At 40.6% G+C, this 19,660-nt stretch overlaps 1 protein-coding gene across 12 annotated transcripts in view; it reads right to left on the bottom strand.

Moving 5' to 3' along the window:
• unc-13 overlaps positions 1-19,660 on the bottom strand; it is an 820,923-nt gene that overhangs the window by 50,401 nt on the left and 750,862 nt on the right. For 10 of the 12 annotated variants that reach the window (XM_071690929.1, XM_071690930.1, XM_071690920.1 and 7 more), the window contains 4 exons: positions 14,949-15,055; positions 9,809-9,950; positions 5,877-6,003; positions 1,680-1,999 (listed from right to left, as the gene is read on the bottom strand). In XM_071690929.1, coding sequence (XP_071547030.1) covers positions 1,680-1,999; positions 5,877-6,003; positions 9,809-9,950; positions 14,949-15,055 — 696 coding nt within the window. Of the gene's footprint in view, positions 1-1,679; positions 2,000-5,876; positions 6,004-9,808; positions 9,951-14,004; positions 14,112-14,948; positions 15,056-19,660 lie in introns of all 12 variants that reach the window. The other 2 variants (XM_071690921.1, XM_071690924.1) reach the window with 1 other exon arrangement.

Genomic DNA, 19,660 nt, shown 5'->3' with positions numbered 1-19,660 from the left:
GCTACAGCAAAATCATTTTAGGCATAACTATATCCTCTAGTCTTTCCTAGAAACCCTACAAAATGAATAGTAAAATATCTGCCTCCGAAAACCCAAATGCTTTGTGTAGGTGCTGCTTTTTTTTTTTCTAGGAAGTCCCTTATCTCCCTTATCTACAGGTTAAAGTACTGCATGCATATCTCAGATGTCTTTATTTCCACCTTGTTTTCACCTAGAGTCAAAGAAAAAGTCCTCTTTCTCATGTAGTCTCTTAGTACACTTTTTATATAATCTAGTACACCTTTCATATGATCTAGTTCATCTTTTTATAGTAACCAACATGGTGCAGGCACCCATCCCTTTCTGTCTGCAGTGATGGTACTGTAAACTGTACATGTGTGTCCGAGTCCCTATGACCTAGATCCACAACACCACTGGCTGCCAACTGACAGATTTTTATACTGACCAGCCAAATGAGGACCATTTATTATGATGCCATTTTTCCTTGCATAATAAGTCTGTGTAGTTTTACTTTTTTTTAACTCTTTACCTATAACCTTTCTGGTTTAAAAGAGTCAGGTTTACAAACACCCGAGGACCTCAAATTAATATCCCTTGTATTTCTTTTTAGTACACCAATTCTTGTATATTTTCAATTAACCTGTCTTTAACCATGGTATATTTTTGTGCCAAGTAAGATTTAAAGAAAACAAAAGTGGATCTTGCTAGAAGGTATGTTTGTCTGTGTAAACCTACAAATGCAATCACCACTTATAGATTATAACTGAACTTTGATAAGAAAATAAAGCTTTGAAGCTAAACGTAAGGAAGTGTTCCTAACAATGGTTGTTAATGAAAGAGGATAACTAATTTTGTGCAAAGAAATTCATAATTTTTCATAAATGAATAAAGCACATTTAGCAGTGCACTGGGCACATGTCTTCAGCAGAGGTTAAGTGATACTTAACTTTACAATATATGAAATATATAACTTACAATATCATCACCATACCATTCGCAATTTCCCGTGTTTACGAGGTAGCGTTAAGAACAAAGGACTGAGCCTTTGGGGAATATCCTCCCTAGGCCCCCTTCTCTGTTCCTTCTTTTGGAAAATAAAAAAAAATTAGAGGGGGGGATTTTTGTTATCTATGCCTGAAATATATGAGACAAAACTAACATATTAAATGTTTGAAATGCAAGTTAAACAAAGCAGTCTTAAAACAAATCAAAATGCAATCTCATTTTACTATGACATAACGGTAAGCAATCAAGAATGCATTAGTCTGCTAGATAACAGCCCCTTTTCAAATAATAAGGATGGATCAAGATTCCATGGAGAACAGAAGTCCCAAATTGCTTACTGAATCATGAGGGGCTATACCACTATGTGAGACTATGAAAATGTCTGTTACATTAGAAAAACCAAGAGACACATTTACTAGTTAGTAGATGGCTACCTGAAAGGAGAGTGTATGTGACCAGCATGTCAAGAGAAGGCAAAATTTATTTCTGATGGCAAAACAGTTTAAATGATTTTTATCAAGTGAAAGTTCTTGTGTGATCATGCCTTCAGTAACTTAATTCTATAGTGATAAAAATGTACCATTGAAGATGCTGTTTCAGAATATAATATCTAACAAGAAATAGTAATTCCTATACCTCTACCTTAGCCTGCAATTCAACTCATGGGAACTCACGTCATTGCTTGGTATATGCTTTCAATGCCGTATCTCATGGCAAACTCATCTACAATATCCTGTGCATGATCATCAAAGTAGACTTTCCATGCATCATCACCCTTGGCCTGGGGAAGCTTGACTGCACCACCCTCCATCTCGCAAAGATAGTGGAAGAGGTTTTCATGCAGGCAGGTATACTGCACATGGTATGGTGCCACCTTCTCCTCCCCCTTGATTTCAACAGAAATGTGTAGTCTAATGGCACCTGATACTGCTGACTTGTCTGTGCGCTTTTCAAGGTTGTACCACACATCCATTTCACCAGAAAGAGTTCGCACCTGAGGAAGATGGACAAAAGTTACTAATTATATCATAATATACTGTCTGCAAAGAGTAATATTTTCTATAAGATTGTATCAAAGTATATAAACTACAAACATATCAATATTAATATTCTAAGAAACATATTATTGGTAAGATGAAGCATATACTGGCTTCCATCAATAACATCTTAGCTAGTTCTTTGTGTCTATTAATTACACATTAATCAGTAGTCAAAGGATAATGGTTTAAAAATTTCCAGCAACTGATAAGGATGACCTTATCACATCAAAACAGGGAACATTATGGAGTGCCATTACTTTAAGCCGATATAAATTCTTTAGCCTCTTCTTTCTGTTTCCTTTAGCTCAAAGATATTACTAAGAATACTCAAATATGGGAAGTATTATGCATTATGGTAATCTGGGGTGGCCACACTGTCATGTCCAAAATCTGTATTTACCACAAAGTAATGGGAAATAAGAGTTAGCTAAGTGAAAATATTATCTAATACAAATAATTCCATTTCCATGTGTTGAATCAAGTACCTGTGTGAATGTACCTTTTCTTTAAGAAATGATTCTGTAGAAATGAGATTGCTAAACTCAATCCTGCAGGCTGGCAAAGGGTAGGAATAACCAATTTCATGAGGCAGGATTTCTACCCACTATTCAAAAGTTGAATAAGGATTTCCTGAATAATATATCTATCAAATAAATCAAAATCCTTGCGCTACCTCGCAAACGCGGGAGACAGCGACAAAGCAAAAAAAAAAAAAAAAAAAAATAAATCAAAAGAAAAGTGGGGTTCTTAAATCTATCATAATCATTCCCTTATTTCCTCGTATCATCCCTTGTCTACTGGATCAAAGCAAATCATGAACTCCCATACTTACAAAAGTGCTTCATAATTTCATTTTACCCACATCCATGCCACCAATCATTGGTAAAGACATCAACCACAAGTGAATAAGCCACCAATCGTTGGTAGCTAAGCTATCAGCCACAGTCATTAAGCCACCTACCAGTTAACAGTGGTGTACATGGCTCACCATCTTATCACCTCCTTAGACAGAAACTAATCGCCACCCCTCCTTATTACCATATTACGAAGCCTTTCATCAGTAATCAACTCGATTATTCTTGACATTCCTGACTGTCAACTAGTTAATCATCATCTAATTATGTCTAGACAAACCACCTCCTCCTTATTAGCATATCAACCACATTTCATGTTAACCGTTACAATCAACTTGCTGCGTCTTCCTCAGAATAAACTTCTTAGCACTTCTTTGACTTTAATGGTCTCTTGTATTCATCTAGCTATAATTAGATTTTGTCATCCTCTCTTCACCTGTTGGTGGAAGTGTCAATGAGACAGGAAGAGAAAGTGCAAAGATAATGCTTGCTTTATGCTTTTATGCTTTCCTTCATTACCAGTTTCTTTCCTTTCTGTACGAACTGCTAATACATTTTCTTTTTACCTCAAAATTGAGACCTTCCCCTTCATGCATTTCACCCATTTTTTTCCATTTTCATTTATCAAATCTTCAACACCAACATGATCCACATTGTACATAAGCCAGATGGCTAACATCTGTCTCAAAGGTTTTAATTTTGACTTTTTGTCTTTCTACCTCACCTCTCTATCCCTGGGGATAAGGGAGAAAGAATACTTCCCATGTATTCCCTGCGTGTCATAGAAGGCGGCTAAAAGGGGAGGGAGCGGGTGGCTGGAAATCCTCCCCTCTCGTTTTTTTTTTAATTTTCCAAAAGAAGGAACAGAGAAGGGGGCCAGGCAGGGATATTCCCTCAAACGCCCAGTCCTCTGTTCTTAACGCTATCTCGCTAACGCAGGAAATGGCGAACAGTATGAAAGAAAAATATATATATTTTTTTTTTTTTTTGCTTTGTCGCTGTCTCCCGCGTTTGCGAGGTAGCGCAAGGAAACAGACGAAAGAAATGGCCCAACCCACCCCTGTACACATGTATATACATACGTCCACACATGCAAAATATACATACCTACACAGCTTTCCATGGTTTACCCCAGAACGCTTCACATGCCCCGATTCAATCCACTGACATCATGTCAACCCCGGTATACCACATCGCTCCAATTCACTCTATTCCTTGCCCTCCTTTCACCCTCCTGCATGTTCAGGCCCCGATCACACAAAATCTTTTTCACTCCATCTTTCCACCTCCAATTTGGTTTCCCTCTTCTCCTTGTTCCCTCCACCTCCGACACATATATCCTCTTGGTCAATCTTTCCTCACTCATTCTCTCCATATGCCCAAACCATTTCAAAACACCCTCTTCTGCTCTCTCAACCACGCTCTTTTTATTTCCACACATCTCTCTTACCCTTACGTTACTTACTCGATCAAACCACCTCACACCACACACATTTATTTATATATATTATACTTTGTCGCCGTCTCCTGCGTTAGCGAGGTAGCGCAAGGAAACTGACGAAAGAATGGCCCAACCCACCCACATACTCATGTATATACATAAATGCCCACACACGCACCTATACATACCTATACATCTCAATGTATACATATATAGACACACACAGATATACATATATACACATGTACATAATTCATACTGTCTGCCCTTACTCATTCCCGTCACCACCCCGCCACACACGAAATGACAACCCCCTCCACCGCATATGTCCAAGGTAGTGCTCGGAAAAGACAACAAAGGCCACATTCGTTCACACTGAGTCTCTAGCTGTCATGTATAATGCACCAAAACCACAGCTCCTTTTCCACATCCAGGCCCCACAAAACTTTCCATGGTTTACTCCAGACGCTTCACATGCCCTGGTTCAATCCAGTAGATTTCAAATACATAGGTAAGGGAATGTTTAGCAAGCTGTTCCTATCCTACATAAGACTGTTAACTGTACCTAAAGGAGCACAGAGAAACAGAAAAGGTCCGGATGAAGGCATCATATATGTTACCAGAATCAAGAGATACGAATTACAGGGAGAGGCTAGGGGCTTTGAGTTTGCCCTCCCAAATTAGAATAGAAAAGAGTGAGGGGTGACAAAGGTTTTGAAAGAGACTGATAATGTAGGCAGTGAACAGTTCTCCAGCAAATGTAGGGACAAGGCAACCAGACGACATGACATAAAATTTAGCTAGAAACTTGTTAAAAACTATGTAAAGAAGTACTTCAGCAGCACAAGAGTGGTGGATGAATGGAATACGATGACTGAGGACATGATTAACGCATAGCAAATACATGAATTTAAGAATCTGTATGGTAGATGTTCAACATGGGTCTCCACCAGAGTAAAACTCCATCCTCATATAGTACAAATAGGTAATTATTACACTTTACAAGCTGTGTTCCTGCTCAGTGGATGAGGCTGGCTTTCCTGTGGGAGCCTCACAGATGATAGAAGGGACTTCAGGGCAGAAAAGTAAGGTATAAAATTCTGCAGTACATGAAAAATTGAAATAATTAATGTTTTTAATGACATTCAAAAAAATGTTTATGAAATGTCTTAAAAAAACATTCCATCATTCTTTATGTGATAGATATTCTACCAATACTTCATCACTCTATCCAATAAAAGTGGATTTTACCACCAATTCACCACTTTCCACCTCATTGTGCACAATATCAACACATCCACCACCCTCCACCAAGTTAAACATAGATTCTGCCACTCTTAACTACTTTCTTCCTTGCTCAAATCTTATCGCTATTCTACCACTCTATACTTTGTTAATCATAGATTCTACCACTATTCCAGTTTCTACTGTAACAATAAACTAAAATATGTCAATTTTAACATGTTACAAAATGAATTTCAGTTACTTCCATTGTAGCCATTCTGTCTGCCAAATATATCCCAAGAGTCTCCTTACCTCAATGATGGTCTGACCAAGGAAGTCATCACTCTCTCTGGTGAGTTTCTGCCTTAGTTTGGATTTGATGTCATTGTCCTCATCCCACACACGAACCTTGATCCTATCACTAGAGTTGTGGCACTCGCTGCAACATAAAAATGATATGCTGCACATAATAAATGACAATTATGCACTAAAAACAAATGAAATCAACAGCAGATCATTCACCAAGGAGCCTATGATAAGGGTAGCTACATAAAATGCTTGAAACATAAATAGCTGATTGGATAACTAATAAAAAGGAATCCATTTAAGGTACATATTCTTACCACTGAAACATAAGAATTAGTTGAAATATTCTGTAACCAAATGCTTATCAAAATAATTAATCATTAAAAAAAAATTAGCAAAGAAGGTAAAGAGTATGTTCAACATATTTCTTTTTTACTTCCAGTCCTCTGTTCTTAACGCTACCTCGCTAATGCGGGAAATGGCGAATAGTTTGAAAGAAAGAAAAGTGAAAAACTGAAATAAGATTTACATATGCAAAGGAATTACTGTCTACATTTATCCAGCATTCTATTCTGAGAAAATATTATGACAGGATGCCTACTTGGCCTATATAATCTTTTGCTAGTGCTGCTCTTGAATAAAAATATTGAAATTTACCCTCATTTGTCCAAGTTTAATAATACAATATTTTTAGAAAAGAATGTACATAACCATATTACACACTTAAAATTCAATTTGGAATCTTCACCAGAGTTCTTACCATACATCAGCAGAACATCAATACCAGACACCTGAAGTAAATAAATTGTGAAATCAAAGACAATGGGGGAGGGTTGTAATGCTGGAGGGTCAAAGTGAGGACCAACAAATTGGACCCTGGGCCCTCAAGGTCAGCATGTGAGCGTGCTGAAGGGCTTTGACGTTCAGGAGGAGGGCTGGGAGGGTAGGCTTGGAGTATGGGGTGGGGAGGACATCCTGGGTGTTGGGGGTTGGATGCAGTGGAAAAGCTCCATTTCTGGACCAGTTTGATTCCCAGATGGCTTATTTGCTAGACCTATATTCCCATCTGTAAGTCTTTTGGTAAAATGAGTGGTAGCCTGGTCACTAACAACATAAGACACACAAAAATTTCAATTAAAGATATATCATTCAGCTTGATATTTGTTCCAAGAAATTTTACTTGAACTATGCATATCCTAATGATTTATGCATCTAGAATGTTCCTTGCAAGACAAGCATGAAGTAAGTTTATAACATGACAGAGAAATTTTTTTTTTTTTTTTTTTTTTTATACTTTGTCGCTGTCTCCCGCGTTTGCGAGGTAGCGCAAGGAAACAGACGAAAGAAATGGCCCAACCCCCCCCATACACATGTACATACACACGTCCACACACGCAAATATACATACCTACACAGCTTTCCATGGTTTACCCCGGACGCTTCACATGCCTTGATTCAATCCACCGACAGCACGTCAACCCCTGTATACCACATCGCTCCAATTCACTCTATTCCTTGCCCTCCTTTCACCCTCCTGCATGTTCAGGCCCCGATCACACAAAATCCTTTTCACTCCATCTTTCCACCTCCAATTTGGTCTCCCTCTTCTCCTCGTTCCCTCCACCTCCGACACATATATCCTCTTGGTCAATCTTTCCTCACTCATTCTCTCCATGTGCCCAAACCATTTCAAAACACCCTCTTCTGCTCTCTCAACCACGCTCTTTTTATTTCCACACATCTCTCTTACCCTTACGTTACTTACTCGATCAAACCACCTCACACCACACATTGTCCTCAAACATCTCATTTCCAGCACATCCATCCTCCTGCGCACAACTCTATCCATAGCCCACGCCTCGCAACCATACAACATTGTTGGAACTACTATTCCTTCAAACATACCCATTTTTGCTTTCCGGGATAATGTTCAGAGAAAATAAAAATTAAAAATAAGATGGAAATCTGGTCCGAGTAGTTTAAGAAAAATAATGTAATAGCTCATGGAAAAAATATTAAAAGTTCACAAATGGGGCAAGTTAATATGAATGAATCTTTTTGAAGTGAATTTTAGTTCAATAAAGGTCCAGAACTTGTCTATGGTATAGCATCCACTAAACTCCTGGTTCCAGCGATTTCATGACAATTACATTTTGTTTTATAATGACTTGGAGACCTACACACTTCCTGTGAATCACCACAATCTCTCGAGTTCCCTTGCCTTCCTCTGACACACCAAAAATACTCCCAGTTTTAAAACATTCCTTAAAGTTCTTTGATTTTGATGTATTACGACAACCCTTAGTTCTGTAACAATTTAACTTCCCTAGCATTAATGTAGTATAAAACATGACAAAGTAGTATTCTTTGACCTTACTGTAACACCATAATTATCCCCATATCTGTAACTGAGCAGTTCTTTGATCCCAAAAGAATGCCAGACCAAACCTTGACACTAACACAGTCTGCAATTCCCCAGTCTCACGAAGTCACTATAAAAACCTTGCTTCTGTAATATTCAAGAGTTCCCCATCTTAACATGCCTCTTGTATATTATAAACAGCACAGAAGGACATGATGTTCCACTAAACTTTAATGATACCCAGCTGTTCACAACAAACTGAGGAGTTTTCCCACCCTGTGAATTCTTTTATACCAACCTCATAAAAATGAAAACCAGGGTAGGTTAAGAAAATTACATTTAAGTGGCAGATAAACTGACACCAACCAATGGATATAACCTACATCCTGAATAATTTTTTTCAGCAAAGCTGCCAGTCTGTGGTCCAATCCATAACTGTGAGTATGCATTAATTTATGGTTCATCAGGATGTCTTATGGACATTTTACTAAATCTGTAATCTTGTTTAAAGGTGTCTATCAAACATGACACACCATGATGCCATAGCTAATGAAATGACGTCACTAAGGTATCAACTAATCATGTGACATGTCAGGTCGCCATTGACCAATCATGGGATGCAACATACTGTATGGCCATTTCAAAGCAAGGCTGAGGTGGTCAGAATGAATCCATACAACAGTGACAAAACTAATATACAATAAATACACCCATCTTTGCCTTTAAAGACAGTTACCTCTCTCCACACATTCCTCAATGCACCCAAGATCTTTTCCTCTTCTTCAACCACCATAAGGCTCACTTCAGCTCCTGTGGTTCCATTAACTGTCACATCCACTACCAGGTATTTTAAAAACAACCATTTCCTCCAAGTTCTCTCCATTCAATCTCGCAATCCAACAACTTTTCGCTTTTCACCGCTAAACCTAATATCCTTGCTTTTATTCACATTTACTCTCAACACTTTCCCAAACTTAAGACACCAGCTTCTGAAGGTCATCACTTGACTGTCACCAGTAAACAACTGACTCGCCTCCCAAGCACCCCCAACCCAACATACTACAAACTTACTCCTCTCTCCAAGACCCTTGCATTCACCTTCCTTACTACTCCATCCATACACAAATTAAACCACACATCCCTGCTGCAAACTTACCTTCACCTGGAGTCACTCATCCTCCTCACAAACTAATAGTACACATGCTTTACTCATTTTATTCCAGTTTGAATTTCCTATATATTTATTGGCTTCCTTCCATTCTGTCAGAGAGAGAGAACTTTTCTTTCAAGTTGTCCAGTTTTTCACATTAAATGGAAAGACTATACGTTTGTGGATAATGCCAGCAGCCCAAGTAGGGATTAGGCAAGAGATATATGTCAGCAACCTCAATAAAAAAGTGAACTGTGACAGCCACTGAAGTGCTAGCTCAATGTGCAGCTGTCACTTACCCATCCAAATAAGCAGGTTAAGAGTATTGGAAGAATCTCTGAAGTAAGTGGATGTGTACCACCTATTACATACCATACATGGGGAGAGAGAATGAGACATGGAGAGAAAATGAATGCTCATACTCACAAGTAGAACTTCTCATTCCAAATGGGGTTGAGCTCCTGGGGGACGGTTTTGGTTCTCTTCTTCACCTTGCCCACCTGGACGGTAACGTAGGGGTCAGAGGTGCCGCTCTTGTCCTTGGCGATGAGACCTTGGGCACAGATGACTGTAGGAGAAGCAGCAAGCATCAGATAGAAATCTTGCCTTCAGTTACTGTAGCCAGATTACACATGTAGCCTAGATCTGACTTGTTTTAGGTCCTAATAAATCTTAAATAACCACGATATTAACTAATGATTACAGTTAGGAACATATTTCATTTCTCTTTATTTCCAATCAGTGTTGTGACAAGTGGCGTAAAATGAAGAATTACAATGCCAACCACTCTGAATGGATCTAGGCAAGCGGGTACTAGAGTGAAGATCAGTGGTGGTGGTGCTGGCGCAGCACTGTCCCCCCCATATTATAAAACTTCTCTTGCTGTGAGCCTCACACACAACATACTTTTCCAGTGCTGTGAACTTGAAGCATTAGAGATATCTACTGTGTGGTATGCACAGTACTGAAGAACCATGCTGTGTCCTTAGCTCACAACATTAGGGGTGGCTGGTTATGTTCTTAGCTCACACCATTAGTTTAATAATATGGGCGAATGCTGAGAAGGGAGGAACTCTGCGGCAACTGTATAAAGGTATATACAAGATTATTAAAAAGGGGAAAATATAATAAAAATGGTGGATGTCTCTTATTCCTTTTTTTTTTTTTTTTTTTTTTTTTGAAAGTCCAGGACCTTACGACTGGGTGCAAGCCTCAAGGGGGACAGTCCGGGACAAGAAAAAGCTGATAAGAAATGTCTTCTCCCGGGGAAGGCTGGTGATCTGGAGTCGTCCTGTGTGTTTATCACCCATATGGGCAACTGTATGTCCTCTGGGTCTCTCTGGATTTTACAGATCTGGAGGGGGGGGGGGGTGGTAGAAAGCTGCTGGGGTTGGGGACAGAATAAGAGATGGTGTGTATGGGTGCAAGAAGAACAGGGGAGGCCTACTGTGGTCGTCAGTTGCAGTGAGAGAAGTATAGCCGATAAGGTCCTGGGGTGTGACGAAAATCGTGTGCATGACTTGTCATGAGAGAGGTGAAGCCGCCACCCTGACCTGCCCAGACACGCATCACGCCTCACTTACCAGGTTAACACAGATCACTCAAGGTCATCATGGGGTCAACAGGGTTCACATCAGGATACGTTATGACAATCAGGATTACCATAGGGTAAACACAAATGACCATGGGGTTAACATAGGTCACTCAAGGTTAATGTACAGGTCACATAGTGGGGTCAACACATCCAACCTTGGATATACACAAATCACTAACAATGGGATCAACAAGTCAAATATTACTAGGAGATTACCAGAGGTTAACATGTGTTACTAGGGATTACCAGAGGTTAACAAGTGTTGCTAAGGGTTACCATAGGTTAACAAGTGATACTAAGGGGTTAGTTACCAAAGGTTAACACAATTACAGGAGAATGGGATTAGAATGGGGTTACACCACACTGGTTACTTTGAGGTGCCCGTGGTGACCTTGTGGCGACCCTGCTACCTGAGGGCTGTGTAGTGCCTGACCTCAACTCTGGTGTCAAAGATAGCTGTATTATCATTTCTGCGATGGAAATTCGCTAGGGAGGTAATCCAGCCTTTCTCTCTCATCATACTCATTAAGTCAACCACACAGGGTTGAACCTCTGTTGATCAAGCACGGGAGAAGTTGCTCCCTCCACAATCTACCAATGACCCGGTTCGGTCATGCTCTCTGGCTTTGCAATTATCTCTACGCTGGTGGTCAGTTACCGCAAATAAATCCAGAGAGTTCGAATCCCGGCATTTTGTTGTAATAATATGATAACCATTATGCTTCGTGTGTGTGTGCATGTGTTTGTGTAAAATTGCCTCTTCTTACTGTACGGGAAGGGAGCTTTACTCCCAAGAGGTCCCCATCTATTGTACAGCTTCCACTCTCATGAAATCTCTTCAATATATGTATAGTGTGTGTGCGTGTTAAGCACGTCCTTAGTCGCTACGTTGTGTGCATCCACCATTCTTTTACTATAAGAATATTTCTTTACGTTCGTATCAACAAGTTTCTTACTTAATTTCACGTTAATTCTTCTAGCTGCTCTATCCCTACATCTCTCTTAAGAACTGTTTACTGTGTGTGTTTGTGTGTGTATGCAAGTGTTTGGGCAAGACGTAAGTCCGGGCAGTGGGCGTGGTCAATGCGAGTGGGGCGTATCGCCCTTATCATCAAACTTGTGCACATCATCAAACAGTAAATGATAGTGTCAAAAACTCGTCATGCAGATGTTACGTCCGGGTCTAGATAATAGATAAGGCCGGGGGCCACCGTCAGCATCCTAGCTATCAGTGTGAGGTGCTTAGCTATCTTCTAAACCACTAGTAATTTCATTTCCCAAACTGTCATATGTATTTACACTCGTGAAACTAACTTTTGATTACCTAGTGAGTAGTTTGGTGCACGAATCTTACGCATCTGTGACGTCAAAATCATAAGGCGATGCGTAAACCGATCAGATGTATGCATCTAGGAAAGGTTCCCTCATACTTAAAAAAAAAAAAATCTGGCTAAGGATCATATTGCTTGAAATCTCAGGAACCGCTCATGAAATATCGCTTAAACACAACAGATGCTGTTGATATTTAGTGATCAGCCTCATGCATTTTTGTGACGTGACTGTGTGGCTTCCCATCCAGGCCAGGCAGGACAAAGCACAGGAACAGGAACAGCAGCAGCAACAGTTCTCCTACATGGGCTTGGATGGTGTGTGTGTGTGTGTGTTTGGGGGGAGGGGGGGCGTCTATACACTTTCCTCCCATAATGCTCTACTGACGTAATCTAAGGTGTCACTGGTTTAATTCCTAGATGGGTTTACTCTCATCACTGATAATTCCTAGTTTTTGTTGGTCTAAATGAACTAGGATGGCGATCTATTGTCTAGCCCGGTGAACTGAATCATTACCACTCTGCCTCATGAAGTTAACATGCTCTCATGCTCAGTCTCACTCAAATATGCTAGTAACAAGCCAATCATTTAGCCTCAGTTTAAGAAGAACTCAACCTTTAACATTCTTGTGATGTTATTTAGTGACTTGCCCCTTAAAAATATACAACTTGCTGGCTCAAAAAGGCATAGCTGTTGAAAACTGTTCGGTATTTTAGCTGAGCGATTTATTTAGTTGAAAAAACTTTAGTCGTACCAAAATTTTGTCATGGTGCAAACACTGTACGACTTCTTCTACTTCTTCTTTTTTGGGGTTTTATGTCCAGGCAGGTTAACTTCATGTTAAAATAATGGGGGCAAAAATCCCGTCAAGAAGGTGCCCAGCAAAGGACCAACCCGGAAGGCATAACCATCTTAACTAAGGTGTTTAAAACCCATGATGCCAAATGCCGCCGAACTGATCACCTCTCATCACGAGCCCCATGAGGGACACACAACATTCCCAATTCGAGTGTGGAGCATGAGGTCGTTGCTTAAGGCCGTCCTGAGCATTCACATGTAAAAGATGAAGATCTGGAGCATTATGCACGCACTCGATGCATACAAGAATGATTTGTGGTATGCTCAAGTCCTTAGTGTACATGTAAATCACTTTACAGTATGCTAAAGATGATTTAATATATACTAAAGTCAGTTTCAGTATACCATAATCATGTCAAACTTAAAAAAACTGCCATTACATAAGAGCACAGGGCCAGGTCTGAATCATACATCATGGCCAGAATCATGAGGAGCAAGCTGGGTCTAGTAACAACAATGGCGGGTACCATTACAATCATGGGAGTCAATGAGAACCATGGGATCAGTTCAGGCAGCTGACAATCAGGGCAGGAAGAAAGAAAATAGAATCAAAATAACAAGTTAGTACAAATTGAGTCAGTCGGATGCTACTATGTTAGGTGCTGCCCCCTGTAACAGTCGGATGCTACTAGAGGTGTGTGCCGCCTGTGACAGTAGAGTAAGTGGTATAGACTGTCAGCCGCTACGGCGGAGTAGTTGCACTGGTTGGGTGGTTGGGTACAGGGAGGGTGGAAGTAGGTGGAGGGGCCAGAGGGCAAGCCGCAAGCCGAGCACACGTTAGATGGAGGGTAGGCCGCCACCTCCATACTTCCATCCTCCATGCTATGTACGTTTGCCTGACCTGTAGTTGCAATCTTGCATGACCAATGGGAGGTCCCCTCTAATACGCTATCTTCTGCTTTCTCAAGTGAATCTATATGGGTATCGGGATCCACCTTGAATGTCATCCTGTGGAAGAAGCACATTCAACATCGGTTAACACAGGGAAGGCACAACATCGCTGCCACACATAACTGAACAAAAACAACAGAAATAAAACAATGAAACAAGGACACCAACAAAATAAGCCTCTGCTCCTGACAGCTCGCCGACGGAATCCCTGTAAACACATCAGGCCTCGCGAGGTCTGCCAACCAAAGATCCATTACTGTAGGATATTCCTAGAGTTAAAAATGAACTTTTTCCACTCGCATATATTTAGTTGAATGAGAAGGAAAACCTTCACGACCACAACATGTCTCCTGTGTAACTAGGACTTGAGGTTGGATGAGGTCTCGCGAGGCCCAACAAAATACGTCAATATTATGAAGACAAACCAAGGGATGACCTGGCTGCTCTACAGTCAACATCAAGACATTTTGCTCAAGTCTTTTGAAAACTAAATCCTCGTTTGCTTCATCATGGAACTAACAAGCCAGGATGGTCTCCTGAATCTCTTAATAAACCATTTCACTTATGAAATATCTGATCAAAACGCTTTATAGAGTATCGCTGCGGTGCCTGTAAGGGACATTCTTGATCAACATCAACTCGCACGTCTGCCACAGCAAGACGCGAACACGATGTAATGCGTCCAGAATGTGCCTTATCCAGAGCTAAGCCACCCCATGGTTGGACTCCACAGTCGCATGGCTGGAATTCACCACACGAGACAGACACGAGACAATACATAACAATGAAGACAAAGAAGAGGAGGCAAGAATGGAGGAAACAAAGAAAACGAGAATACAGCTAAACAGAGAAAACAGGAGGAAGCCAGATATTGGAGGGTATACTCAAACAAACCTGTGATGGCTATCTTAGCAGACCACTTGCTAGTTCCGTCAAGCACTGACTGGTTCACCGACATCATGTGGCCTACGTGGCTCTTGTCCTCCACGCCAAAGACATCCCTATTCATTGGAGAAATAAAGTTTATTCCTGCTTACTACGGAAGAAGCAGCCCGGGCATTATTAAAAACTGATGGAGTATCCCTTACGTTCTAAGTGAGCACTGCAAAAGAACTGACTGCACGCTGGCGAGTCCATTACAAGAGTATCCATGCGTCTGGAAGAGGAACACCAACATGCTAAACTCCACTTTGTACAAAATTAAAGTCTTAGGAGGTTGATCCTCGCAGATAAAACATTAAGCGATAAAAATCTAATATAATTGTTTACTTAAAATCATAGATTATCTACATACAGCATTTAGGAAAAAAATCTACTGAGGTATACAGTTACAGTTATATTCTGCTTTCTAGAAATGATCTACTTGATGTAATATTATATTAACTCTAAAGAAAATAGTTTCACTACTGAACGTACACAGTGTCCCAGTTTTACACACTAAGCTGACTTCAAAAACAGTCTCTACATTGCACACACTCAAAATTCTGAATAAGTAACTTACACAAAAATCTACCAAGTCTGCCAACTGTATTCTTTAATGCACATATGCCTAGCAAACCAATTTTCATGTACGAGTCCCGGGTTTACCCAAAATCCTTCTAAAGGCTTCTGCTGTCTAAGGCTGTGTTACTTCCTGTAGTTGGGAAATTTAGACGCCTCTTTGAAGTGAGAAGTTCTCCAAAGAGACTGTACTACCAATGATGCAGCCTCGCCAGCAGGTGGAGTCAAGGACCCCTCAGAGCTTTCTTTAGTTTGCCCCCATCACTTTATGTGTCCTTGTCAGGTCCGTTGATAGCATGCCATGCCCTACTCACTCAATCCCTTGCACGTCTCACACCTTCCTTCATGTCCAGACAACAACAAAAGAGAAGTGTCCTAAGCCCCCAACAGCTTCCTTAATAGGCTGCATAACTTCTCCTTCCTCCAAGACCCTTGCATTCACCTCCCTTACCACCCAATCCATAAACAAATTGAATAATAGATATTCACACACTTCTGCACACACTCCCTCTCCTAGAACCAATCAGCCTCCTCTCTTCCTACTCACATACACACCTTACTCTCTTGTGGAAGAAAAAAATCACTGCTTCTAGCATCTTTACACCATATATTCACAAAACCTTCTACAAATCATCTCCATCAACCAATGATAAGCTTTCTCCAGGTCCATAAACGCCACATACAAGTACTTGTGTTTCCCCAAGTATTTGTAAAACACGTTCTGTGATGGAAACACTTGATCCACACATCCACTCACACTCCAGAAGCCACAATGGTCCTCCCCAGTCTGAAGCTCTGTGTACACGCCACCATCCCCTCAATCAACACTCTCGCATACATTCTGCTGGGTAAACTCAATATTCAAGTGTACCTGGGTGAGTAGGAAAGATGGTAAGAGGGCATTGTTGGATGACATACTAAATGATAGACATAAAAAAGAGAGTCTTGGATGTGAATGGTTTAAAGGATCATTTTCTGGCGCAGGTTTTCAGAAAAGAGGATATGTTATGAGCAAGACAAGGATGGGGAAAGCAAGTTCCTGGTGCCACATCGCTAACGCGGATAACATAAAAAAGCGTGTGTGTGTGTGTGTGTGTGTGTGTGTGTGTGTGTGATACTACTGCCTTCTTGAGGTTACACCAAGGAAAAGTCACCTTTGTGAAGGCTACATCATTGGAAGTACAGTCCCGACCTATAACTTCTCACCTCAAAGGAGTCCACATTTACCTGCTACTGTAAGTAATGCAGCCTAGGGCGCCAGGCGCCTTTACAAAGGTCCGGGGCGACACCAAAGCTCTTTCCTAGAAATTGGCCTTCGGGTGATTATGAACATGAATATATATATATATATATATATATATATATATATATATATATATATATATATATATATATATATATATATATATATATATATATATATATGCAACTGAGCACCAAATGAAATACACACCAATATGGGAAGTGTGTCAGTTCCAAAAACTTACAATTCAACAGAAAAACATTACAATTATAGTTTACTGGATTTCATTCACGTTTCAAGTGAAGTCTTGTTTGTACTTGTGCGTTCTATTCTCTTTAAGTGTTCGCTTACAAACGGACTGGCAACAACACCATCATAAAACTTCAAGTCTGATTCATTTCTACATTTTGAATCTAAATATTTATCTTTGAACATTTGTGGTCGTTCATGCTCCAAAGTCCTGTAATTAAAGGAACATTAGCAGGCACTGGTGTGATAATTCCCTCACACAAAATGATTATTCCACAATATCTAGCATGATCTTTTCGACCTCATCAAATTTCCCATCAGCAAAAACTATCGATTTTCTTATGTGATAAAAGTCAAGTTTTCTTCCCTAGCCACAGAACATCTGGCAACACATACCTTGGTTTCCCAGTCTTCACTGCCTACCATAATCTTAACATGAAGGATCATCACGAGAGTAGTGAACTACACTTGTTTGTCCTATTTCTATATAAAAAAAGGCTTTAAGATTCGGAACATTCCAAAAATATGGCACAAGGAATAGATATCATAAGTACATAATCCATAACCAAACAACCAGATCAACATTGCTCGATTCGAATTCCATCGAACTCAAAAGTAGTGTTACTATTTATATACAGACTGTACCTACTGGCAGCTAGACACTTACCAACATGCTCATCAAGATAACACATCTACACACAGGAGGTCTTTAATAAATAAACAATGCAGATATTCTTGTATCCTATCATTTCTCCTCAACCTTAATTACATACAGGCTGGTTCAAGTCGTTTAACAAACAAATATTCATAAGATAAAGCAAACTGTAGTAACATAGAATGACCTTTACATAAGTAATTTGAAAAAAAAATGAGTTACAAAGATTGCTGGATGATATTTATTAATGTTGCAGCAAGCTATGATTACCAGAAGCACTTTTTTTTAGGTTAAGACCAGCCATAACCCTCACTAATATGCGTAAGGCTTGTTAGCAAAACCTGTCATGATAATGTAATGATCACAGTAACCATCTGCTGTGTGTGTGTCTGTCCATAAGTGGAGCGCAGACCACACAAAATGTACAACAGAGTTCCCCATGGAGCAGCAGGTCTTTCACCGCCCCTCCTCAGCCTTTTCCCAAAACGCAAGTAAAAAGTTATCTTTGGCGAGGCTGCATCACTGTCAGATGATGAAACAACAGTAAAGTCACGTCAGAGAACCTCTCCCTTCACATGAGTCCAGCCTCCTGCTGCTAATGATGGTAGCACAGCCTGGGAAAGAGGTCCCGAGGAAATTATTGACACACACACACACAAGGAAAAGGTAAGTCTCTTTTGGAGTCAAAAGTTCTTTAATATGACTATACTTATACAGCCTTGCCAGAGTTACTTTTCACTCGCGGTGTAACTTTGAGCAAGCAGAGTTCGGTAACACCAGGCGCAAGTGAAGGTTAGGGCGCTAACATCCTCACCTCAGCAAAGGTCAGAAGGTCAACATCCTCAACCATCAAAGGTCAGAAGGTCAACATCCTCACCCCAGCACAGGTCAGAAGGTCAACATCCTCACCTCAGCAAAGGTCAGAAGGTCAACATCCTCACCCCAGCACAGGTCAGAGGGTCAACATCTTCACACTGTAGTAATGGCTAAAACGTCAACACTCACAACAATAAAAGGCAAGGAAATTGGACAAGCAGGATGAGGAGTGGTCAACTCTGAAGTTCCTCGAGTTGAAATGTCTATAATGAGAGCGGGCAAACTCGACCATTTCGACGACACAATTCACAACTGTCGACTTCTGAAGCTGTCAATGGGATTGCGGTCCCCAGCTCCCATGTTCGTTATGGGGGTCAGGAGGCTCGTCTGAGGATGACGCCCTGGGATGAACTTTCAAGCTGCAATTTTGAGATGAGCTCTGGGATTATCTGTGAGGGGTACGTCCCAGCCCCCGGGGCAAAACTGGCACCAGCATTTGAGAAAGTTCCAAGACCCACAATTGGGCCTTCCCTCCACGGAATACCTCTTGCCGCGGGGCTCAACCCTGAATTAGGCTGCCGGACCAATATTTGAGGTGGTCTTTACCATCATCGGGGAAGGAATATGACAAATATTGGAGGGACAAAGTCTTTAAAAAAGAATTCTGTGAATCGTATATATAAATATATATAAAAAAGTTTCTAGAAAGAGCCAATTGTAGACGCTGTACACAGATTTGGAGAGCCTTCCCAGACACACGATTGTAGTCCGTCACTCGACACAGATTTCGAGGGAACATTTTCTTGGAAAACAACAGAAGACTGACTTGTGCGTCTGTAAATCTCTGACGAATTCCTCACACTGAAATACCTGCTTTTCGTCGGGGGAAAATTCAATTTATCAGTATCGCTGGCGGCAGCCTCGTCATTTTCAAAATTAAATGAAACGGGATAAGTTGGTTCTGTCCCAACAGAATACAAAATAACTGGAGGTAATTCTAGGTTTCTAAGTTCAATTCCCCTGAGAACGACGCTACGATCCTTGAGGACGATGGTACGATCCTCGCGGATGATGGCCTGCCATTTGACCCAACTCCTAAGGGTCAGTTTAAAGGTAACTAACAGTTTATATTCCCAGAGTGAG

This window comes from Panulirus ornatus, chromosome 49 (assembly GCF_036320965.1).
Source record: "Panulirus ornatus isolate Po-2019 chromosome 49, ASM3632096v1, whole genome shotgun sequence".
Classification (NCBI taxonomy): Eukaryota; Metazoa; Arthropoda; class Malacostraca; order Decapoda; family Palinuridae; genus Panulirus; species Panulirus ornatus.
This window is presented reverse-complemented; position numbering and strand designations above follow the sequence as displayed.